Source organism: Brienomyrus brachyistius, unplaced genomic scaffold (assembly GCF_023856365.1).
Source record: "Brienomyrus brachyistius isolate T26 unplaced genomic scaffold, BBRACH_0.4 scaffold27, whole genome shotgun sequence".
NCBI lineage: Eukaryota > Metazoa > Chordata > Actinopteri > Osteoglossiformes > Mormyridae > Brienomyrus > Brienomyrus brachyistius.
This window is the reverse complement of record NW_026042306.1, coordinates 1,910,149-1,936,987: the sequence shown is the minus strand read 5'-3', so window position 1 is coordinate 1,936,987 and position 26,839 is coordinate 1,910,149. Positions and strand designations below refer to the sequence as shown.

Genomic DNA, 26,839 nt, shown 5'->3' with positions numbered 1-26,839 from the left:
TTCCCACGACATGTCTGTGAGCTGAGTTTTTCCAAGCCTTACTCATACAAAAACTAAAAACAGACTGAGAGGTGTTGAGGAAGAGCTTTGTGTGTGTCTGTCTTCAGTTCCTGCCAGAATATTAGCTTTGTGTTCATCCAAACAGGCTAAGGTTTCACACTGAGTGAGTATAAATAAATTGAGAGGCTATTTTGTCAAGACTAGGCTACAGAATATCATTTCGTAACATTTTTGGTTGGTGGTGAGCCATGGGACTTTTCAATGTTAAAAAAGGGCCGAGGCGTAAAAAAGGTTTTAGAGCTATGGTGCTCCAGTGCATAGCAGTAATCTTTCACCTGCAGGGGCACTGATATGATTGTCCAGTCCAGTATTTTGCTAATATTATCTCATACTATGCATGCCACTCTTATTATGTTCTTTTGTTATTTGAAGAGGGCAGTTAGCGCTTTACGATGACATCACATGTAGGCGTGTGACCCTGTCAACTTCCTCTTCCAGTCAAATGACATCTTAGGAGGACACATTATATACTGTATAATAACAACAGGTGACTGTAGGTGAACCTGCCTCCAGGGTGTCCCCTGCCTTGTGCTTCCTGGGATAGGTTGATTGTGACCTTGAACCGGAAAAGGCTAAACATCACAGAATATGACATCAGCTGTACTACACTCTTGTTTTATTGTGATTTTCTGTAATCCATTAAGATGTCTGACTGTTCATGGCTTCTCATATGATACAATTCTAGAAATCCTGCTCAAACAGAACACATATACAAAAAACGCAACCCTTATTTGAAAAATTTAAGTACACAAAAGGTTCGACATATAGGGAGGGAAAAATGTTTGCTGAAGCTTTTCAGGTTGCTACCAAGGGAGTGCACAGAGGAAGGGGGAGTTCTAGAGAAATTGAGAGCCAGGCTTAGTATACAAGTGAATCAAGACAATATTCTGTACAATTTGCTAAGTGACAAAAGATCCAAAAGGTTTAAAATAATAATTCATTTACAAAACTCACAACATATATGATCACTTAGCTGGAAGTCAAAATGGCAAAAAAAAAACCGTTAAATGGAGTATCAAGCTTAATAAGTTATAAAAGATAAAAAAGTGCATCCTTTTGAGAGTAAAACACAAGGTTCACTGTGGATATTGTGTTTCATGGTCTGTGAGTACAAAAGGTGACTTCATTTCTCATTAAGCAGAAACTTTATATTGAATTTACAGTTTAACTCTAAAAGTGAGTGAATATAATAAGTCTTCAATACAGCTGTGCAACACAGGCTGGAAATGCACAAGGGAAATAACACCGCAGACCTAGAACGTATACAGTATAAACACTGGACTGCTTTTGTCACTGCTGGTGTGAAAAGCCATCTTAATTAAAGCCAGCCACTTTTCTAGGCAGCAACTCCCCAGCTTAAGAACCACACCCAAAAAGGTGTGTATCACAACGGCAGCCTCACTGAGGCTGAGCACTAGGGATGAGCGGCAGCTCAGACACCGCACCGGTGAGGCACGGCCGAAAGCACCAAAAAACTAGGCCCGAGAAGCCAAGACGGCAGGGTCTGAAGGGTCTTTGTTTGAAAAGACAAACATCGGGTAGTTAAAAGCAGAGCGCTGTCCAACAGCCTGCGTCAGCACTCATTGCTCACAGGTATTCAGAGCACATCAGTATCGTATCAGTGCTATTTTCGAGTGTATGCTAAGCAGCCGGTGTTTACCACAGACCTGTGCTATGGCACAATGCAGCTCTCTCATGCTGGTTAGTTTGGCTGTGTAGCTGACATTCTGTTGACACACAGTCCAGTGGCAAACTGTGAGCATTATGAAGATGAGAGCAGCTCTCAGCCGGTGAATAGAAGTGTGTTCAGCCATTGTATAAAATCCTCAGAATTACAGGTAGCAGGACAAGGTAGGTGAGGCTAGGCTGCAAACATCAGGCCTGCAGACAATCTTGCGTTAGGGTGGAAGTGGCTCTCGTAAGACATTTCATTGTTTACCGAGGCGTCCAAGTTCCTAGGTACATGAACTTAAAGCTTACTTTTAAATAACAAAAAATGTTACATTCCCATCCTACTGAATGCGTACTTAAGTTGCCTTGAACACACAGTCAGTCCAGGCATATTATCAAAATTCAGTCATCTACTCAAAGTTTTCAAACCATAAAAATAAGACGAGCAAATATGATATACAAAGAATTTAATAATTCAAACTTACTCTAAGAGCTCAATTTAATGAAGGATCTAAGTTACCCCCCTTGGTGAAACTAGAGAAACTTGGTGATTAGTTGCAATTAATACGAAAAGGAAAATAATATAAAAAAGTTTGATAGCGTGATCTCTTTGAAAAATATCTGAAGAGGGCCGCCACACGGTTATATACTGTCGCATTTTCGCAAATTAAAATTAAGTAAATAAACCCTGTAGATCTGGAAGAAAATGTGGTAAAACAGTGAAGCAGCTATCAGGGGTAACAGCAGCACTCCCTCCCAGCAGTGTGTCCCCATTCCATCCAGACAAGAACGAAAGATCCAATAGAAAATGCCTGAATGGCAGTGGTGGCGATCGTATAAAGGCATACGAGGGAAAAGAGAAAAGCCCCATGATGCTTAGCGGCATGCAGTCTGGTAGGTGAGGGCCAGCAACGGTGTCGGGGGGGGGGGGTTTGCACACGGCTCTTCATGCAGTCCCACTGGCAGAGTACGAAAACTGGGGGAAGTGCGGCCTTCTGTCACTGTCATACGGCTCCATGTTCTCATCTACGAGCAAAAAAGGCACAAATTAGATCAGTGGAAGCCGTATTATAAACGAGAGATCAATAGAAAGAACAGAAACCATACTGCTATCACTAACCCAGAGCATAACATTATCACATTCGCCACTGAACACCCACCTTGCGGCTGCATATATAAAAGAGCCTCTGGTGAATTTGAAAAACATGACCTTTATTTTTAGCCATGGCTCTACGCAAGGATGAATGTGCTTTTATTTTGTACTAGAAAAAAAAACAAAGCCAAAAATTCTTTAGCTGAGACATTAAACCCGGGAGAAATTTAACAGAGTATAAGCCAAGCTAAAATCAACACCATAATTAATACCCTGGCGAAAAGGACACCATATAGACCAAATGGTGCTATCTAAATGCCAGGAAATAAACCTGGAAACAAAATGTCATTCATTTCTAGGCAAGTCCTATGGAGCCCCTAAAGGGTCAGGGTGGGAAAATATTTTTCTAAATAGTTTTGTGTTCCCTCGCAATAGTTTTCTGATAATAACTGTCCTATGTTTAAAGTACAAAAGATAGAATTAAGGGACTAATAAGTATAAGCCTGAAACTACAGGGGGAAATGTGCACCATGTAACTTTCATATTACAGTATGTGCTTTATACGAATTTATTAATAATTGCACTATGTCCACTCACCGACAGTGACTGTAAGACAGCTGGACTAATCAGTAAACTTAAACGATACAGACTTTACCAGTGAAGTGTGCTTTAAGCAGTAAATTGTGGGAGACAATGTACACCATGTAACTTTCACATTATTAATGAATACATACAAAAACACACAACTGCACTGTGTCCAATCACCAGAAGTGACTGTAAGCAACAGACACAGTACAGTTATTATTGGAAAAGTTCTGTGAGGGAACAAAAAAAAACTATTGCGAAGGAATGCAAAACTATTTAAAAAAAATAATTGTCCCACCCTGACCTCGTAAGGGCTCCATTCATGGAGCATCTCCTCTCCTAATATATTGTAGAAAACACAGCAAAGTATAATCCCATTATAAAATGTAACAGTGCCCAATGGCTTCTCATCTATGGAAGCCCATTTCCACCAATGTGAAAAAAAATGAAATTCCCTAAGCCATTATAATGAGAAACACACACACACTTTCGTCAACTTTTTTTCGAAAACCAAATTTTATACATAAAAATACTTTGATTGGACAAGAACATAAGAAATTAACCATAATGATTTTAGCAATCACAGGCAATTACATTACTTATTAGGTGTATTAAACAGCAAATGTTCTAATCAACAATCTACTATTTGAGGTGGGGGAGGATAGATAATCAATGTTACAAACTCCACAACCACAGAGGGTGTAGAATGTTTCCAATTCAGCAGACCAACTTAAAAACATGCTTTGTCATTGTCATTATACATAGACAAACAGCAGATGGCATAAATTATCTGCCTCCTGACTAAAGGTGGCTGAACTTAGTTAACGGGAAAAACGTCATTTTAGCAATACCACGTCATGTGAGCAGTGATCCCACCCGCTGTCCTTGATTGGCTGACATGATGACATACCACGGGGTTGGTCTAATGATTGGACTAATTATGCAGTTACTGCCATGCTTTGTATCACACCGTGCATATCTTGAAGCTGTGCAAATTAATATGTGAATTTGTGTATTTATGTTAATTGTAAATATTACTGTGTAATGCCGTGGAATGCATGTGCCGTGTAAATTGTTGACTTCAGCATCTGTGCAGCTGCTAGTATTAAACTGACAGTGGCTGATAAAGAAGAGTTCATTTTCATTTTAAAAGAGCTGTCATTTCCCTTAATAAATGACTCAACCACTCACCACACATCTTTTTTGTTCCCCTTTTTATATGGGTCTGGTGCATCAAAAATATCCTGCACTGTCAAGGGTTGCGGAGTTTGTAATATTGACCTCACCCAACTAAATAATATCCCTAAATAAATCATTATTTCGAGAAACTCTTGAAACATCAAGAAACCAAGTCGTTATTTCGAGACACTAAGTCGTTAATCCATGATACGAAGTTGTTATTTCGGGATGTTAAGTCATTATTTTGAGTAAGCTTTTCATTATAATGACTAATGGATCATGTTTTTTAAATCACATTGGTGGAGATGGGCTTCTAAACTCACTCCTTACGAGGCAAATTCAATTCAATTCAAATCACTTTATTTATCGCCAAGGGGCAATAAGACAAGAGTTGTGCAAAAACACATCAAAATTGTATTTTGATACAATATACAAAATGCCTTATTTGTAAGTATCAAAATAAACTACAAAATACAGCCACGAGTGTCAAACTACAACTATATTTTTTAAAATACATTTCATATACTTCTATATTTGCCATGTTCCTTCACAAACAGCCTGACTCAAATGGCTAAACATAAGAGCAGCATTTTTCTCACTGCTTAATGAGACAATACAAATAAGAAACCAAACCAAAGATAAAAACTTCTGAAGAGATTCACTCAGCAACATCTTAAACACTTTACACATGACTATGCCTGAATGAAGTTTGGTTCAAAACAAGCGATCACCTATTGTTTAAAATGACCATTCATTAAAATGACTGAATAAACTAAAAACTTACTCCTCATGCAAGCACAAACCTTTTACACAAGACAACATGACACATGCATTAAAGTATTTCTTAAATTTTCAAAACTACACTGAACATCAATGTATTTTGCTAAAAAATATGTAATCATTTTTATTTAATCATACAAATTACAAAATACAATTTTATATTTAAAATCCATTTTTTAAATATATGTATCAGATATACTGCCCATCCCTGCGAGTGACCCAGGCTAGAACTACTACCGAACTTATTTTGCATGCATGTGTCATTAGCAGAAAATGAAATGTGAGTAGTGATGCAGAGCTGACAGGTAGGGTACCTTGTCCCGGAGGTGTGATGGTGATAGTCTGTCCTGTAAACTCTTCATCAAAGTATCTTGTGTCTGTTTCTGAAGTAACCTGGGGCTTGAAGGGTGGGATAAGCTGAAGGGAGAATGTTTGCAAAGAACATGTAATATCGAGCATTGGATGATGTGCACAGGGCAGGTTATCCTTTACAGAGACAACATTATTATTACTATTATTATTATTACTACTTATTATTATTATTTACAATGGAAACCACTTTTAGGGATCACAGTTATAGTGATCAACTTCTTATATTGATCAAAAAGCTTGGGGGAGAATCATTCCTGTACAGATACTGTTTAAATAATTTGCTTACAGTAATCAAGTAGTCCTCTTAAAGTGTTCATTTTGGTTCTTTTTAAACATGACAACATAAGAAATTAAAACTGCGGTAATTATTTTTTCTTCACTTTACCTTGCTGTAAACTATCTGCTTCTGGCTAACTACCTGAGGCTAATGCAGTGTGCACTGAAAACATGACGGGAAAAAGTTATTTTCTCTCATGACAAATACAGACTCAAAGCTTATGACAAACCACCAAAAGTGAGCAATCAAGCTGCAGCAGCGAAACTACAATAAGAGCTTTGAAACAATGTAACATTGTGAAAATGTGCTGCATAAATAAAATTCAATTTAATTGAATATTATGTACAGTACTGCACTGTATTATAGCGCATTTGACAGTTAAATTAATTTGTACAGTACTGTAATTTGAAGAGTTTAAAAACAGTTGCACTGTATTGTGAAATCAATAAAATTAAGCAAATAGTGACGGTGTCCATTTTATTATCTTATATTCTGTAATAAATAATTACATTCTGTAATAAATATGCAAATGACAATTAGATGGTAATCTGCCTGAGACACAAAGAAAAACAACTACTTCAATATCATCATCATCATCATCATCATCATCACTGTTGCTGTTGTCGTCGTCATTATTATTACTGCTGTGTGCCATGTCTCCTCACTGAACCGCCTAACTTCACGGCCAACGATTATATTCTGGCACTCAGTGCAATATAATACTCAGACTTTGCCTATTTGGTTGTCTAAACACAGTACATTATTTATCCATCTGTGTCTGTCTGTCCCTCCATTCTTTCATACTGTCTGTTATGTATATTGTATTACTGGATCTACTTTTTCTGGTGTATATATAAATTAACCATTATGTGTGCGTATGTGCACAGATATAAGTTCTCTGTGTAATACAACGAGTTCAATAAAAAAAGCAAGAAAGTGGTTACCTCCAGTGTTTCTCAGTTTATTATAAGGTTGAATGTTGTAAGACACAAAAACAACAACTGGCGACAAGGATGTAAGACACAACACTGTCCACCTCTCCCTTCCCCCTATCTATTTCTCCCTTCCTTCATGATGTTCTCTTATGTTGTATGGTTGTGTGTATTATCTGATCCTGTTTATAACTGCTGGTATAACAGCTGAATTTCCCTTCATACGATTAATAAAATTCATCTTATTAGGGATTACCTTTTTCTCATAAACATCCTTCCACTCAATCCCCGCAAAGAACTTGTGCTGCATGATCTCCTTGGCATCACCGGGCCCACCACCTAACCTACAAGACAGAGAGAACACTGTACAGAACACTGTTCCATGTACATTTTTTTTCCTTGCAACAAGATCATAATTTTATTTCAGCGTATGACCTATGGATCATATATCCAAAAATAACAAAAAAGATACTTTGACTCGGTGTTCAGAACATGACTGGAATCTCATCTGAATTTATAGCGTATTGCAGATGAGCAGGGTTATTCCAGTTCCCCAGATCAGTCCTGGAGCTGACAGGCAGGAGGTGGTCACGCACCTCTGCTTGGGGTCTTTCCTGAGTAAGCCAGTGAGCAGGGACCGTCCATCAGGCCCCAGGTTGCGAGGAAAGCGGATATCCTCCATAAGGATGAGCTCAAACAGTTTCTCATGGTCCTGGTTGTAAAAGGGCAGGCGGCCGCACATCATTTCATACATGACGACACCCAGGCCCCACCAGTCCACTGCCCGTCCATAATCATTGTCTTCCAGCACCTAAGAAGATGTACACAGCAAAGGAACATCAGCAAGGCAGAAGTGTGGGTATCATTAGTATGAGTAGTTCAAGCGTCAAGAGGCATTGAGGAGACACTGAGGAGTCAGTATCGATGCTGACTGGGTTAGAGGGGACGCCATAAGCCGATCAACAAAAGAACTGTGGGGTCGATTCTCCCATGGCAGCGTAGCTGTATGCGTTTTTCACTTAAGTGTATTCACTTTTCGACTTAAGTCTGGGGTTTACGTGTGTAGGCTCGATAATCACTTTTGGCAAAGAAACACCGAAATATAGAACTGTCACATGTAAACGACCCTTAAATGCATTCTGCCACTGACTAAACCATTTTCACTGCATTTTTCACTATGTGCTGTGGAGGGCTGTATGAAGTCTTGTGCCTCTTCATGGCCAAATGTAAAATTCTAGTGTTCAGAAAGCCGACCATGAACCAAAGAAAACTTTTTGCATTGATTATATATTTAGAAGTAAATGTTATAATCCAAAACAAACAAAAAAAATTCATATAAAAATTATATAGCACTGTACTATATAGAAATATAAGGTGACCAGATATTCATGTCCGGGAGGACACTGAGCTACCTCAGGTTTTACAAATTAATTTAAAATGGAACAACTCTTACACTTGGCTAAATAGTTAAAATTTTCTTGCACTTTCACTTGTTTGTTTCCTTGATTGAAAGAGTCATCCAGCTCTTTCACATTAACATTAGTGACACAAGTATGATTAAGTGAATTCCAAGCTTGAATAAGTGAATTCCAAGTCGTTTGAATTGAAATGGTAGTTTACAAATCCTTAGCTTGAAGCATCTCCCCTTACAGTACATTAATAAACTGCTCACCCTAAATATATAAAGTATGTACAAGTATATTACCATTAGGTAGGATTCAAGTGACATCTGCCTTTTCAACATGCCTAGTAGGCTAAATGACTGGTCAATTAAAAAAATAATTCCTTCAGTGAAAATGAATAAAGAACAGGTTCAATCTTGATGTACTTCAACTGACTGACACTGAATGCATCGCATGTTTCCAGGGGTATCGTGAAATGCTTTGTTTTGAACAATATGGGATGCAGTTTGAGGGGCGGCATGGTGGTGCAGTGGTTAGCACTGTTGCCTCACACCTCTGGGTCCCAGGTTCGAGTGTCCGCCTGGGTCACATGTGTGTGGAGTTTGCATGTTCTCCCCATGTCATCGTGGGGTTTCCTCCGGGTACTCCGGTTTCCCCCCCACAGTCCAAAAACATGCTGAGGCTAATTGGACTTGCTAAATTGCCCGTAGGAATGCATGTGTGAGTGAATGGTGTGTGAGTGTGCCCTGCGATTGGCTGGCCCCCCATCCCGGATTGTTCCCTGACTCATGCCCATTGCTTCCGGGAATGGCTCTGGATAAGCGGCTTGGAAAATGGATGAATGGATGCAGTTTGTCCCTTGTTTTCATACACTACATATGTACACTAGGTTAGGGATCCCCAATGGAACTACCTGACCAGGACATTTGCCTAATTAGTAACTATTCTATGCTTAATGGGGTAGATGTGTGGGTTTTTAGTGGCAGTGACTAACAGTTGGATTGGAATAATACATTGCAGCCTACAGTGTAGCTTATAAGCTTGTTTAGACTATGTAGTTGATTGAATTATTTTATCAGCAATGCATTCTAAACTTTCAGTCCATGCTACTGTTGATATCATTTTCACCATGTCTAATGGAGAGGCATATTTGCTTGATGGAAGAATAGACCAATAGCTGCAGATCCACTGTGAGGCAGATCCACTGAGAGGTCAGAGGTTCACTGTGGGGCCAGAAATCCTCTGCGGTGTTGCCGAAAGTGATGTTACTTCCAAAACAATACTATACAAGGAATTGTAACTGTTCATTATGCTTAGAAGTATGGGAATTGTATTTATTTGCTGCTGCTTGACTGCTACAGAATATACTTTCTGCTTAGACTGTTACTGGTTTTGGTTAATAGTTTAATTCATTGTCAAGTGCAGATTGCTCTGGTTTGATGAACACTTATTCCACTCACACTTAAATACAGTAAGTGCAAGTTAGCCTGAATTGCATCACGGACTGAGGTACCATATTTAGCAATCAATAAATCTTCATTCAAAAGACCATAAACGCATACTCAATCATTTTTACAGTGTTTTGTATTTGATATTGACCAACAGATACACAGATCAATTTGTAAAAGAAATACTGTGCCTCAGTTATGAAAATGTGCTACCTGTTGCACACATTTTCATTACCCATTATGCCCAGTGATGATGTTAAACCAAAATAATTGCCGCAAAGAACTAACCTAATTAGATTTTCTTATTTCTTAAACTGGTGAATGAAGTAGATATTATGTTCTTATAACAGTGCTTATCTAATTAGATACAACTACCATTTATCATTAATTGGTACCAGTTTGTGTGGTACCATGCATTTTCAGTATATTTTGATCTCTTGATTCAGACCAATTCTACGCTTAAGAGGAATACATCGTCTTTGTAAGTCGCTTTCTATAAATGTCTGTCGAAATCTAAACAAATTGAGGTCAAGGCTGATTCCCAGCCCTAAACAATAACTGTATGTTCTTCAAATAAGATGCTTCTAAATTTATGTTTTGCCACATGTCTTAAGTAATTCTGAAATAAGGCATGCGACTTTTAGACTTGCCCATTTTTATTTTCAGCTATTCTTTTCAGTCAGAAGTTATTTTTTTGTGCTTTGATAGAGACAGATTGCTTTTGTTTTTAAGGAACTATACCCATATGTTCATCAAATAAAAAGATTTTGGTATACGAGCCTTTGAGGTTTTCTCAATTTGTTTCCAGTGACTGTCCATTTGTAAATTTGTCTTCCATTTGGAGAGTTTTTTCCAACATCTTTTCAAATACGGAAAGCCGCTATACAGAATTTTATATCTCATTCCAGTTGGACAGATATCGAATCGGAATCAAATCAGATTAAATTGAATTGCTAAGCTTATGATTCAGAATTGAATCAAAACGGAGCATCTGTGCCAAAACCCAGCCCTAGTAAGGAAGAAAGTTCTTTTTGAAGTACAGCTGTAGCATTTGCAGCACAACAAAAAATGTCAAACTGTTATGCTTTACTCCTCAGGGTCGGGGTTTCAGGCCTCCAGGGTACCACTCTTCATGGCCATTTAGTCCAATAGTCTTCTCTGATTTTTCTGTACTATTTTATGTTTATATCATATCATTGTATCTAGTACTGTCCCAAATGATTATTCTTTAAACGATCAATCTAGCGATTTTTTTTTCTCTCAATTATTCGACTAATCTAACAGCTCATTTTTTGATTGTCCTGATAAATTTATTGATAAGCAATTTTCAAGTTTCACTAAATGTGAAATTCTCATTAACATTTAAATTTATTAAAACTTTTCTTAAACATTAGAGCATTATTAACAAAAAAGGCAAATCTTAGGAGACAGTAGGATTTCTGTTAGACTGAAGTTAATAATCACAGCAATAGTTTTTACTTTATTATTTCAGTATACCAATTTGACTTTAATGTTGAAATAGGTGCTAAAACATGCAATGATTTCATAAATAGAGAAACATGTTTTTAACAAACACAAGCAAAGGTAGCTTATAGGTAAGGTTACTTCAGTGAGCAAGGAATGATTTAGGCTACAGTACATTTTTATAATCAACATTGTTGATTACGTGGAATAATTGTCCCAACCCGATTTGTATCATTGTATTTTTTTACAGTGTCGTAAAGTTTTTACAATATAAAATTAATAAAATGGTGTTCGTTTCATTGTAATGTGTATACTTAATTGTATTAAGTAGGAGTACAAAGAAACTGCAGGTTATGAACAGATATTTTCCCAACAAAGGTCTTTTATGCATTCAAGTCTAATCATGGCATGCACATAATGTCTGCAGTAATCATAAAAAAAATTCAGAATATATAATTTACTAAAAAGCCTCTCTCCAACGCAAGCCACATCCATAACAAAAAAAAATTATTATATATATATATATATATATATATATATATATATATATAAATAAATAAATAAATAAATAAATAAACTTTTGAAGATATTAAAATTCCTGCATAACAATGATGTGCATAATGTATCCAAATGTAGGGATTTTCAGTATGAGTCCAGATGTCCTACACAAGGTGAGTTTACATTAGTCACAGAAACAACTTAGCCGGTTACAACTGTGTAGTTGTCACATGGTGAACTGAGCAATTAAAAACCCCTTGTTTCTGGTCTGTGTGAAAGTGTAAAATGACTCCTCTTTGTTACCTACAGAGAGGCTGACATTAGTTTAGCAGCTGAAACATATGTAAATTGCATTTACTGAAAAGAAAGTAAAGCCACGCGGATATGAAGGGAAAACACATTATGGTCACATGCTTGTTATGCAGCAAGGCTGTATTTCAGCTTACGAGATACAAGTGCGTGACCGATTATTAGGGCTGAATGGCTTGGGGAAAATATCTAATTGCGATTTTTCTGACAGACATTGTGATTACGATTTGACTTGCGATATAATTTTTTATGTCAAGCTTCAGTTCAATATTCAGTGTGCAGTAAATTTAAACATATGATGCAGCATGAGATACCATCAAAATATTCATTGGCAGAGGGTATAGTTTTCTCTTATACATACACAACATAATAAACAACTGTAAAAATTACTTTCTAAACGGTGAAAATTATCCATTAAAACACAGCACATACCAAAAAATCTGCCATACTGAATAAACAATAAAACACTGCTGGCATCACAGTGGACTTCTGGACTGTCATTGGATTTGCCTCACAGTAGATATGCAGCCAGACCCTTCTCGAACAGACCACTATACTTTTAGTCATTGTAATCTCTGAAGTATCTTTTGCTTTGTTGATTAAACTGAATAGTCACTATTACCAAAATTGAAATGCTAGTTAAACAATGAGTTTATCTGAGTGCAAAAGAATATCAGAACCCTAATCCATGACCCAGCTTGTGCAAAAACATCACCAAAGGTTCTTATTTGTAAATTGCTGCAAAGAAGGAACAAACTTCCCACAGGAGGCAAACAACATGTTTGTGGACAAACCCCAAAAAAGGCATGAAAAAAGCAAGAAGGTTCTGGACACCGATATTCTATTAAGCATCCTATTATGGTAAACTGTCAATGATAACAAGCCATTACCTCTGGAGCCAAGTACTCCGGCGTTCCACAGAAGGTCTTCATGGTGGCCCCGTCTGTGATGCCCTCTTTGCACAGCCCGAAGTCTGTGATCTTAATGTGTCCATCCTTGTCCAGCATAAGGTTTTCCAGCTGTAAGAAGAACAGAGGGTCTAAAGTATTAAGTATTGCTAATGGAATTCAGTATTTAATTCATATCACGTAAATGACAGATAACCTAAGGTTAAAAAAAAAAACTTCAACAACATGCTTCTCTTGAAACAGCAAATACTTCTTTTACTTTACAATGATACCCTTCAAATTCTTTGACTGGCTGAGAAAGCTGGCAGTGCCTCAGAGGCTCACCTTTAGGTCCCTATAGACCACATTCCTCTCTGAGTGAAGGTAATCCAGTGCTGAAACAATCTCTGCCCCGTAGAACCGCGCCCTTTCCTCTGAGAAGACGCGGTCCCGTGACAAATGGAAAAACAGCTGAAAGGGAGCAGAAGGGTTATAGTGGCAATGCTGAATCTGAGGTTTTCCCCAAATTATGCATAATAGATGCACTTACCTCACCACCATTTGCATACTCCATCACAAAACACAATCGGTCATGAGTCTGAAAGGAGTATTTCAAACCCTGGCGGGAAGAAAAGTGAAAATAATTCAATTAAAGAAAACTTTCACTATGACATTCACACAAATTACTCCCAGTTTTCTCCCTACTTTGAAAAAATGTTTAAAAGAACATGGAGGCTTCCCACAATGAGTTTATCAATATATTAGTAATTAGGTTCCACAAATCTAAACAATACCTGAGAATCAAGAACAAAACAAGCAAAATTCTGAGGCCTTACATCAGTTTGATTCCAGTAAGATAACCTAATTAAGTCGATGTGTCTGATTGGAGCTCATCAAACAGTACTGGCCAACAGCTGTTGAAGTCCTTCTACAACTAAAACGTAGAAAGTTTCTTTGGCCAGCTACTCATTAACAGCTGGTAAGGGATGTAGGACAATGTCACCGTTAGGAATGGATGCTTGGAATTCTGCAGCACTCGGTTCTCAGTAAGCGTGTGTGCGACTTCATCCTTAGAGAAGAGAATTAGGGAAGGCAATCAGCAGCATTAAAACCTCGCTCTCCCACTTCCCCACCTCCCAGCCACCATAGGAGCTACTTACCTTTGCCACGATTACTTCCTTTTTCAGAATCTTCATAGCGTAATATCGCCCAGTGGCTTTCTCCTTCACCAAGATGACTTTTCCAAATGTACCCTTACCAAGCAGCTTGAGGTATTCAAAGTCATGCATAGTCTATGGAAAGGAGTGATAAAAAGTGAAGCTACCTCTGGCCAAAAACCCACACAACAGCTGCTAAAACCCAACTACTATAACCCAGAGTACATAGAGGAAAGCTGAACAAACACATGAAAAATAAAGTCACCATGCTATCTACCATAAAATTTATGGCATATCTCGCTGTTTCTGCCGTTCCTAAGAGTAACACAGGAAAAGACTCAGAAATGGGCTAAATAGAAGAGTATTCAAGCAGTACATACAACTTTCAGGCGAGGTTTGGTTAAGTACATCTCCATGTCCATGGGGTCAGGGGAGTAATCCATCATCTCCTCCTCATGTTGCTTCTGCAGGCCATCAGCAACAGCCTGGATGGCTCGAGTCCATTCCTCCCTAATCAGGGCCAAAAAAAGGACATATATGTTTATGTGTTTCACACTTATGACTGCAAGGCCTTTTTCCAAGTAGAATAATGAAATCCTGCAATGTATTAATCAATAAATGTTTGAAAATAAAAGTTCTTTTATCCAGTAATGGAACTGCTGGAGAGCTGAATTATCTGGACAGTTGAATACAATCTTGATAAACACTGAATTGTAACATTTCATACACTGATGTTTATCCACAAATACCCACACTAGTGAAGTTGGATATTTAATGTAAAACAAAATATTGTGAGGTACACAAAAGGGGTAATTGTATTAAGTAGGATTAATCACTCCATAGGCATGCACAGCAAATGACATGCATTGTGCAATGTCGTTCATTATTAGTTTAGTGTACAGCTCTAACAGAATACTGTTACAAAAAAATTTTATGTTGATATTTTAGAATTATGTTGTTACTTGAATGCTAGATACAAGAGCTTTTTTCTGTAATACAATAATCAGTTGAAGTGAGTTGTGCTATTAGAGTGCCATTTGTGTGTTCTGCATGGGTCTCCTGGTCACCTCTCCTCAGGAGTGTCGACGTGAAAGGTGCGCTCAATGACAGTGGTCCACTGCAGGCAGCGGATGATGAAGGTGTTGGGTTTGGGTCGCTCAGTCTTCATCAGCTGACATTCTGACCAGAAACATGGACAGTGGAAAAGAAAGAGGTCCGAAGCTACAACAGAGTGCCAGTTCTGACCATCATTCATGAGTGAGTTCACAGAAAGCTGAAAGAAGGACAGCAGAACCAGAGATGAAGAACCAAACTAGAAGACTGGAACTTATAACCAGACTTAAATAGACTAGGGAGATAACTGACTCGGAATGAAGAATCTAATAGGTAGGTCTTCCTAAAGGTTCCATTTCCCCTTCTGTTTAAGCATCAAACCCTTGCTGGAGCTACATGCTATTACGTGTTTGCAAGAGCTGTTAGCTGGCTAACTAAACAGCTCAATGCAATGCTGCTTTTGTAATGGTGTTACGATGGCACAATATGTATGACTGGAACATACTCTTCTGGCAGGCTAAAAATGTAATAATCTCCTGAACACAACAATCTAGCCCCGAGATACAAGTTATCCAATATGGCGGCCAGGTGAATGGCAGCAGAGTGGCACACTAAGGAACAGGGTCAGTAAATTCACTTACGTGCCACAGAAAAGTTATTTAATGGCGTTTCCAGCTGGTCCACATCTTGTGGACGTTCCTTATAACCAATGAATGTACCATCGGTCTTCAGTAAGAAATATCTCGGCCTCCAGGTCTTGATGTACTCTCCTGTAGGTCAGAAACTGGCATGAGCTTTCTCTGCAGAGCGAATGAATCTAAAATACAGCCTGTTACACTTCTGCTATTTCTGACAAAAACACTTAATGCATCACTAACAGGAAACTGAACCCTAAGGCTGCGTTGACACTGCCATGCTGAAGTGACTCAAATCGGATTTTTTTGCCTTAATGTGACGCAGACCTGATCTTTTCAGGGCTGTGTGGACACGCAAATCTGATCTTTTGAAATCGGATTTGTGTCACTTTCATATGTGGTACTAAATCGGATACATATCTGATTCGCGGCCATGCGCCCTGAATGTGAACGCTCAGATCAGAATTCATGTGGCTTTTTGCTTATACGCAGGCGCCGACATCATCAGCCTGCACCGGCAGGCTCGTACCCACACATCTCTTGGTGCAGCAGTTCCAGCAATAACTGCAAAGCCAGCCTCCTGACTTTTTTTCTCCTTTTCGACCTGCTCATGTACAGCTGATTCACTGTTTGTCGTCCTCCAGAGCAAAGTGCGATACATGCGTGAACTACAGACGCCTCCATTTTTAATGCCATGAGTCGTCACACAGATATGACGTTATTTGTTGTTGGTGATGCAGCTGACCCGGGTAAAAACGTATCAATGTGCGCATGCATGACATTTTGAATGACTGATGCATTCACATTGCAGTCAGGCACAGGTCACTAGGTAGTTATGAATGTGATTTGGCACTATGCATACAGTTGAACACAGTAGAAAAGGAAAAAGGGCATATATACATTTGTTAATTTTCTACTGTATGCAACTAAATTTCCACCTGGAATAGCTACACCATCATTTTAAACCATGGATACTAACGTGCCCCAGAGAATTGGGGTCTGCTTTGTCTAAGCCTCCACCTTAGAAGCAGCATCATCTATGATTAACAATGTATAATATACAGACTAATACACTGAACAGTTAAGATGCCACTATAATGGATTATAAAACTCAGCTGGACATATATCAGTCTTTCAACACACACACACACACACACACACACACAAGGGGCAATTCTCACAACTAAAGTGTTACAGCTGACGGGCAACTGGCCAAAAAATATGAAGCAAATGCTGCATTGTAACATTAAAGATGAAATCATAAGGGAACCTAAAACATTACGCACTGAAAGAGAGCCCACAGCCCAGGCCTGTAGCCAGAAACTAATTTTGAGGGGGTCCAGGAAATTTTTTTAGGGGAGTTAAAATTGATTATCTAACTACCAGGCTGTGTCTTTGGTCGGGAGCAAACAAATTTTGGGGGGAGTTCAAACCGATAATTTTACTACGTGGCTACATGACTGCCACAGCCTTGGAACAAAAAGCTAATATTTATGGCTTTAACCATTCAGAATAACTGATTACCCATTACTATGGCCAAGATATATGCATGAAAGATGGATGGATGAATGAATGGATTATTAACTGTAGTGGTGCACTTGTACTTTCAATGGAACATCCCAATCTGGTGCTGCTCTTACTTGCTGCCATTTGCGTAACATTCACTGTCATGAATGAGTAACTTATCATAGCAGTTCACTCAATGCCAGAAGGGGGCGTCAGTGACATCTGTTTTGCAATTCTATGGTAGGTCACAATGCAGATGCTTGGTATGATAAGTGCAATAATGTAACAGGAGTTATTCTGGTGGCATCGCTGTCTAGGAGAGGCTATGATGGACAAGGTAACCAATGAGCAGGTTCTAAAGGATGGATACCAGTTGTTTTCCCTACTCTGTTTGCTGACTGCACTAAAAGCATTTCATCCTGCTATGGAGTACTTCCCTTCATTCTCTTTGTTACAATTGCCACAGATACATCTTAATATTGCAAACAGTTAAATTCTGTGATTAATTCTGTGATTGACATTTATAATATATGTTCATCCATCTCTCCAACTTCCAGCTGTTCAAGGTCACAAGGGATTGAAGTCTGTCCCATGTAGAACAGGGCTGGGTAATAAAATACATACTAATGTATATCAGTGTAATCAAATATTTTTTATTTCTACAGGAGATATTTGATACCCCTACAGCTAGCTTCATAAATCTGTACAACAAAAATCCAAATATTTTTTGGTTGAATCTGGTCAGGAAAGAGGCTACTCAATTTACTTTTTAAAACTAGATGACATTTGTGAATTTCCAATGTATTTCTGCTTTTATCTTTGGTATGTGGGTGTTTATGTGTACTTTATGGGGATGATATGCGGCTTGGCGGGTATGGGTGCTGTGTCTGTGATCGGAAAGTCCCACTACTGGTGATTAAGGGCCTTGCCCTGACACTGCCAATTGCTTCAGGGGCTGTCTGATGCTGCTTTCTCAAAATGTATGTCACTTTGAGTAAAAGCATCAGCTAAATAAATAAAAAGTAATTAATTATTTAACTAGGCCTGGGGCATTTAAAAACTACAATGGCTTAAATGAACTTTGATCCCCCATTGGATTTTTACATTTTTTTGTGCTACAACTGCATTTAATCGTGAATTTACATCACGGATCTGCACCAAACAGCCTGTAATGTCAAAGTGGGGAAAAAATATCTACACAGTTTTCAAAATTTACAAAATCAGCTGAGGTCTTGATTGCATAACAATTACACTATCTTAGCTGTGAAACCTTGAAATAAGCTCTAGTGCAATCAACTGCCTTCAGGAGACATAATTATTTGACAAGAGTCAACCTGAGTGCAATTAAAATGTCACATTAACTGAAAATAAAAACAGCTGTTTCTGGGTGGCCCCAGTGTCTAAACAAACAGCATCATGAAGACCAAAGAACAACCAAAACAAGTCTGTAGATGCTTGTAAAGTTCTAGAGAAGCACCAACCTTTGGTTATAAAAAGAAAAAAAATCCCTGAAGCACCATTAAATATGGCACTACTGGAGCTGGCTGTCCACAAAATGTCAGTGGGCAAGTAAGGAGGGCATTAGTCACAGAAGCAGGGAGGCTAATGGTAGCTTAGGAGAAGCTTCTGAAACGGGATAAACTTTCCAAAAGACAATCAAACCTGGACAAGAATGCCAATGTCTACCACCGTGGTCATGTCCTCGGTATTCTTACTGCATTTTTACGCAGGATATTTTATTGAAAGATGCGCTGAAAACAAAGCTGACAGAGCAATCAAAAGTCAGTGAAATTAATTTGGATTGAACCATATAGAAAAGTTAAATATAGTGTTACACTGTAGTCTTAAATTCTCAGGGGAGCACGACCCCAAATCCCCCCAAGGAAGGGCTAACACTTTTGACTTTGGTATTTTTCTGGCTATGTCCCGGTGGACCATTAAACCTGAACCCTTCACAAAGCTGGACCTGCTAGTGACAATAAGAAAGTCATTGCAAAAAAAAAATCTTATGAAACTGTCATCATGTGAAATTCCTCTTGTAATTTGCTGCAAGCAAGCATGTATGGTTGTCTTTTTGGCCTTAACGGAAAATGCTATGTGGGGGAAAGGCAACACTGGGCTGAAAATATCATCCCCACACAGAAGCATGATAAATCATGCTGAGGGGATGCTTTTGGCAGGGACTGGGGGAACTCATCAGGATTATGGGCAAGATGGATGGAGCCAAAGACAAGGCAATACTAGAAGAAAATCTGTTTCGGTTTGCATCAGACTGGAGTGGAGGTTCACCTTTCAACAGGAAAATAACCATAAACGCACAGCCAAGGCTACACTGGAGTGGTTTAAAAAAGACCAAGAATCTGAATGTTGGAGAATGTCCCAAAGCCCAGATCCCAATCCAAGTGAGAATCTGAAGCAAGACACCAATCAATAATTCTCATCCAACCTGACAGAACTTGAGCAATTTTGCCAAGAAGAATAGGTAAAAATTGCAGAATCCAGATGTGCAAAACTGGTAGACACTTATCCCAAAAGTGCATTTCTCATTTACATTGGAATTAGCAAAAACTTCAGATCATATTGAAAAGACAACATCTATCACCTTGAGCCGAACAAAATACTGCAATCTTAGTATGCAAGTGTGAACATGGTGTTTAGAGTGAAAAAAAAATCATGTGTAGATTTTACAATGAGACATCAGAAAAGACTGAAGCAGCATCATCTGCAAAAATTCAACCATCTTTTCATGACTTAAAAAGTATCTACCTCTTCAATGGGCATATTTCATATTACATAATTACTGACCAGCTTTAATACTGTGTATTGTCAGGAATTGCTTGGAAAGTGCACTGATCAAAAGACAAATTACCTCTACCAACATGAAAGTGACAAACTATGGTAATTCAAATAAACAAGATACTGAGAATGTGGGTCATTTTTTCCCAAGCCCGCCTGCATCTTATGGCCTACTCCCCTGGAAAACCCCTTCCAATACCTCTGGCTCATGTTAGTAGGTTACGTTAAGGCTCTACAGCTGAGGAGCACCAGGGTAAGTAGTACACAAAAGCTACTTAAAGCCAAGAGGCATGTGAAGAAGCGTGGAATTCTTGGCAACGGCTCATTGAGGACACATACTACAGCTCCAGGATCGCATTTCATTTTATCTTTAACAAAAGTCTTTTGTTTTGTATCTTTGACTAAATCCACTTTCTAACTGATAAAACTTAAGATGAATTCTCAGCAGTATCGGTCCTCCATAAAACTGCATGAGACAATCCAGATTTATTTAGTCATGCAGTGGCCTACAAAGAATTTTAGAATAAGACAATTTAATTTTATTTAATAATAAGAAATGAACAGGAAAGAGACAGAAAACTGGGTTTCTTACCTCGTTTGTAAAGCCAGCCCTCCTTCACAATCATGACTTCACTCATGATGTCCCCTAGCCTGCTTGGCTCAAAAGCTGGCAGGATGTGGGAGCCTAATTCTCATTAATCACTGGAGTCTTGGAGAGCATTAAAAAGACAGACACAAATTAACCCTGGCAAAACATTCTGGCACCCCCATCCATATAATATACAAAGGATGACCCATAACTTTAAATATTGTAAGCTGGATCAAAATATATACAAATGTTAAAAGTAGTGGAGTAATGGTACACAAAATTCATGGTTGTGTACATACAACAGTTTTGGGTTCATAGTTTGGCAATTTCGGTACAGCAAATAAAACAATTATTAAATCTGCAAACACAACCACAATTAGAGACAGTTGTAAATCAAAGGCAATGCATCTGTAGATGTGCCTGAATAACAAAACAGACACTTATTTGCACATTATTTTATGAATTTATTTTTACAAAGATTCAAAAATATTAAGTCATGATCATAATGAATTAAATCCCATGTTCTCTACTACAGATTATGGTCAAATATCTCTTTCTAAATTTCCTCGCAAAAGTGCATTAGATGCTAAGGGAATTCCAACCTATAGAGGAATATTCTGTCTTGCTCCAATTGTAGACATATGCACACAACTCTCTCTCTCTCTCTCTCTCTCTCTCACACACACTCACACACACACACACACACGAATGATGATTCAAATGAATTGACACACTGAATGTGTTTCAACACATTTATTGGGAAAACAATGTTCCAAAACCTGCCAATTATCATTACCTGTAATCAGCATTAGATGAAATCATCTAAGTCACAATTAGCAAAATGTTTTGTGTTGAACATATACAGTCAGTCCTGCTATAACGCATGATACGCGGCATATCTGTTGTAGCACAACTAATATATTAGTACCCAAGTCCAATATAATGCAGAATCGTTCGGAGAGAAAAGCACAGTGCAAGCTTTGCAAGCATGCAAAAACAACTATCCAAGTGAACGATAGTGATATCCGATTAATGAACAAATTGCTTTTTTGAACTGGTTCTTTTCAGTGAATCAGTCAAACTTGTTTTCAAATCTAAAATAATTGACCTTTTGTACATCAAAGCAATGTACAGGTTAAAGTCTTAGATTCTAAAAATCTGAAAATATTTGGCAAATTATCATACAAAAACACACAATAACCTTATTTGATTCACTGATATTTGGTTTTCATAGACTGTCTGTAGCCATGTTGACTTCCGCTGTATTTGTGCTGTGTGCATGCCCAGCCACACTGTATGCTGGCTTTGACTCACTATTCCCAAATCTCAGTAAGCAACAAGTTTAGCACAGTGCTCCCCAACCCAGTGTTCTTAGACTAGGAATGAAATGGTTACTGGTTTCACGGTGAACCGCTGTAAATTTTCCAACAGTTAGTATTACCGTATCAAATTTTAATAATCAATAATGCCGTGGTTTACCATCGTGCTTTGAAAATCCTGTTAAACACTGTCCAACTTGTACCAAAGTTAGCAACAGGCTCCCAGATGCAGGTGCAGCATGCATGTGGGTTTGTTTTGTGCTGAAAACATGGCAGAAGGTGGTGAGAGCACTTGGGAAATTTCAGACGTCTAACAGGACTAGGTCAGAGGTGTGGTTCTATTTTGGCTTTTATAAGAATCCAAAAATGATTGAAGTTGGCCACCCTGTCTGCAGAACTTGGAGGAAAAAAAAAAATCTGCAAAGTCTAGTCTTTCAAGTCATCTCTGTGAGCACTGGCCACCACTCTACTTTTTAGTGAATGCAAGGTAGTTTAACTTTTAGGTTAGTGCATGATGCGGGGACTTCAAAATAGGAGAAAATGTTATGGTTTGTCTGTATAACTTGGCAACAGCTTGTCAATAATGTGAACTGAATCTTTCAGTGTTATTTACTGTTGTAAAAACATTGCATATTGTCATTGTTGTAATGGAGCTGGCATTTTGCCAATGTGCTCTTAAGAATGAATTTGCATATTCTTGAAACAGAACAATGTTTAATTGTCTCATATGACAACACCATACAGATTCCTCACATTCCGCTGCTTTCTGGGTTCATTCTACACAACATGAAAGCTCACATTTGCTAGAAATGGGTTTCCAGTATCACGCACTGCCTTATGTCACCACAGTTCTAGGCCAGCGGTTGCAGACCAGCAGCTTCAGGATGGAAGTTTAGGGGTGGGAACAAACCAGTCAATGATAGAATGAATACCCAGTAATTGTTTAATTACGATGCTAATGTAGTTAATTAAAAAGTAAGAAGTTAGTTACTGATTTATTTTATTGGCTACATTATTATTATTTTAAAGTGCATTTATTTGTGGTTTTCAATATAGGCCTAAAACTTGGTGAAATCATTTGGTTTTGTGTACGTTTTGAACATTTTCAGCACACATTAAAAATACCGGAGTAATACTGATAACCGTGTTACTTTTGATCACTGTAATCATGATATTAAATTTTCATCTCTATTTCTTCTCTATTGGGGACCACAAACAGTTCATGTTTTTTCTCTGTCTCAGCTCCCTGCCAAACAGTCCACATTTTTGCTCCTTCTAGCAAAAACGTGGACTGTCTGTTGTTCCCTGAGGACCAGATTAGGAAACACTGAGTTAGTAATTCAGCATGTTCAGTTGAAGCAGTTACTAGGCAATTCATGTGAGACTCATAAGATCCATAAATGTTTATGATCATTTATTAATGTATCATTTCTTATTTGAAATGCATAGAATTACATTATTGGCCACTGGCATTACTGATTTTATTGTTTAATTTTGTTTGGTGGAATTTACTATGTTTTGGAGTCACAGATATTTTTCCCATTGGATATGTGCATTTTAGTATACGATTATAGTGAACGCTAGGTCTTTCAAGCACGAATTAGTTGCATTGTAGCAGGACTGACTGCACTTGTAAATTTAGGTTCCACCAGTGTTTGTAAATATATTCATATATTTCATTGTGCATACCGAACCAAAAATTATATACTGAATGGTACACAACGAATACATGTACTGTTACAGCCCTAGTTGTAGGATAGAAGTCCATTACATGTATTGGCTGGCAACCTTAAATGCAAGAACTAAATTATAATATACAAAATTATGATAAATACTGGCTTATGAGAGGTTTTGTTTTACCCTTTAGAAAGTCCTAAAACCAAAGCAAACGTCATGTAACCATGGAGGGCCTGGAAATCAAAGGTCTCAGCAATGGAGCTGCGAGACACTAAAATTCCACCCCAGACCAATGTCATTTACTTCCCTAAATATGTCCAAAAGCCCCATTCATTTGTAGTATACAAAGAAATCTTAAGATAAATTAGAGCACTCTACCTTTAACTTCTATACAAATATCTATCCATCCATCCATTTTCCAAACCGCTTATCCTACTGGGTTGCGGGGGCTCCGGAGCCTATCCCGGAAGCAATGGGCACGAGGCAGGGAACAACCCTGGATGGGGGGCCAGCCCATCGCAGGGCATTCTATACAAATATGTTTTTTATAAATATTATTGGAACGGTGCTTGCTATCATTGTCAACAATCAACTGACATTACCTTACAATCATATGCATCCTTTGCTGAGAGTAAGCATGAGCATTCAGATAGCACACTCTGAATTTAGTCTACTTTTATTGTGACTGTGTTATTCTGGAAACTAATATACACCCCTGGGACTAGAACTTTAGAATAGAGAACAGAATTAACTGTTCCACCATGCCAACTGGACAGACTTTTCCCTTAGAAACTTTAATAGAGCTATGTAAAAGGGTCAGACAGCAGCAACAATACTTTCCCAAAGTAGCAACACAATTATGCATGAACGTTGAAACTGGAATATCATAAATGGCCTTCGTAGGCCTTTGTAACTAGGTAGGGTTTTTCGAGTTTGAAAGATAGAATAACCACTTGGAAGCAAGTGAGAAAACAGCAAGCCTAATAAAAAATCCATCCAATAAAGGTCTGGCCAGAGCAGGTCATGTGATGCCTGAAGGTCTTTGTCTCTGAGGAAGACTGCTAGATTGGCTTGTGTATGGTTAGCATAGCAGCCAAAGTAAATTCAAAAAGCAAACCTGCACACAATGAATCAGTCAAGATGGGCAGTATAATATATGTCATGAATTACATTTAAACCAATGAAAATGTGTTCAATTAGTATAACAGGAGAATATGGATTCATTGTTTCTAATTGAAACAGCCAGCTATTCCTATTAGACACGGCGTGTATTGCGCTGCAAATCAGAATTCGGCCCTCAGTGATTTTATATAATTATATATATATATATATATATATATATATATATATATATATATATATATATATATATATATATATAATTTGCACGCTGCCTACGCTAATTTTCAAAGTTAAACAGGATTTATTTTAATTTCGCTAAATTCATAAATATTTCAAGAGCAATGCTACCTATGGAGCAAGTGAAGAACTACTCGGTGAAGATGACACCGAGTCGTTCACAGGAAGGGGGGAGATGGGGGGACCGTAGCCGTTTTGTAACTTGGCTTAATGACCAGTTCTCAAAAAAGCAGCGTAAAAATAATACATTCAACATGTTAAGCAAGACCAAAGGTCATTATTCAAGTGGACTACGAACACATGGTAACACCACTTTTTTTTAACAACGGGACTCTCAAGCAGTTTAATTCAGGCTGCACGAACTATTCTGATATTTAATGTAGATACCAGACACAGAAAAATAAATTGAAATTAAAAACGTTAAAAAACCCTAAACAAAAAATAACTTGATTATAATGTAAAACACAAAGCAGACAAAATAATTACGTCAGGAGCAAGACGAACGAGACGTACAAATTAACTGAACGATAGCTTCATCAAACCTAAATTTAACCATTATACCATATACTTCATATAGGATGTGCCCAATTTGCACTGTATATAATAAAAATAAAAATGTAACACACTGTTTACAGTAAGGGTAAACGGCTCACATGCACAGCGGTAAGTCAAAACCTCCACTTCAGCATCACACGTGTCGATACTCCGATATGTGGTGTTCGATAATACACGTGCATACGAAATATATATGTTTATATAAATTCTCAGCTTTTCTGATGGGCTCTGCCTGCGCCTCAGGCCTACTCTCGGCGGCCGCTCCGCTCCTCTCTGTCAGCGGTACCCACACAGCATCACTTTACCTCGGCCCAGCGCTTCACACCCGATTCCGGATCATCGCCGCAGGCTTAATCCACCACGTATCGCTTCACTTTCTTCTTGGACAGTTTCATAAAATAAAATCTGTCTCTTTTACTCCGTTTGCCTTTTCCGTCGCGCCTACCGGACGCCGCTGGACCGCTCCTGCTCGCTCTGGGTCCTAGTGCCCGCGAAGTCTCAGTACATGCAAGTCCAGAGGACCCCCGCGCTCAGGCTGCGGAACGTCAAACACTGCAGGCACATCAGGGGAGGAATTTTGATACAGTCCTTAGTCCCCTTGTTCAGGTGCGTTCCGCGGTCCATCTTTCTAGTTATATTTTATATTTTATATTTTATTTTGTTCGTCTACTGTATACTTTTATCCTTCCTTTGCACTGTGTGCTGTATTTGCACAGTTGTCTGCACAAGTTGCCTTTTAGTGCTATATATTTGTCTGCAGTTTACTTTGCTGCTTTATGCACAAGAATTTCAAGGCAATTCATCTTAATCATAATGTTTGTTTGTCCTGATGTTTTTTTTCGTACTATTTCGTTTATGTAATTAGATATTTGTAGAGATTATATATTTGTGCAGAGTGAACAGGTTTGAAACTATGCGTTTCATACAAAACCACACAAATATGTTTATATAGTGACCTGCCAATTTAAATACAATGTAAAATAGATCATCTGCTTAGTTTAGCCTATCGGGCTTAATTCCAGGTTGTTTCCTTTATTAATTTCCCCAGCCGTCCATCCACTTCCGCCGAGTGTACCAAAATTATACCATAACCATAAATCGCACTTGCTGTGTGTCGCTGTGTCATCTGCCCCCGGCCTGCACTGCGTGTGAATTAAACTTATCAAGCGTGGGCGATGTCTGAGTAAACTAGCAAGCAAGGTTAGTGCTGCATTTACATTGTCTTAGGTTTTATT

General features: G+C 38.3%; 1 protein-coding gene across 1 annotated transcript; it reads right to left on the bottom strand.

The window, feature by feature from the left end:
* Positions 1-659: 659 nt before the first annotated feature.
* LOC125720878 (RAC-alpha serine/threonine-protein kinase-like) lies at positions 660-26,099 on the bottom strand. Its single transcript, XM_048996776.1, has 14 exons — positions 25,910-26,099; positions 20,698-20,814; positions 15,810-15,938; positions 15,183-15,294; positions 14,496-14,625; positions 14,119-14,250; positions 13,962-14,027; positions 13,509-13,577; positions 13,304-13,429; positions 12,962-13,090; positions 7,546-7,760; positions 7,206-7,293; positions 5,683-5,785; positions 660-2,757 (listed from the first exon to the last, which is right to left on the bottom strand). The coding sequence occupies exons 2-14, from the start codon at positions 20,741-20,743 to the stop codon at positions 2,678-2,680; spliced, it is 1,425 nt and encodes a 474-aa protein (XP_048852733.1). The 5' UTR covers positions 20,744-20,814; positions 25,910-26,099; the 3' UTR covers positions 660-2,677.
* Positions 26,100-26,839: the final 740 nt, after the last annotated feature.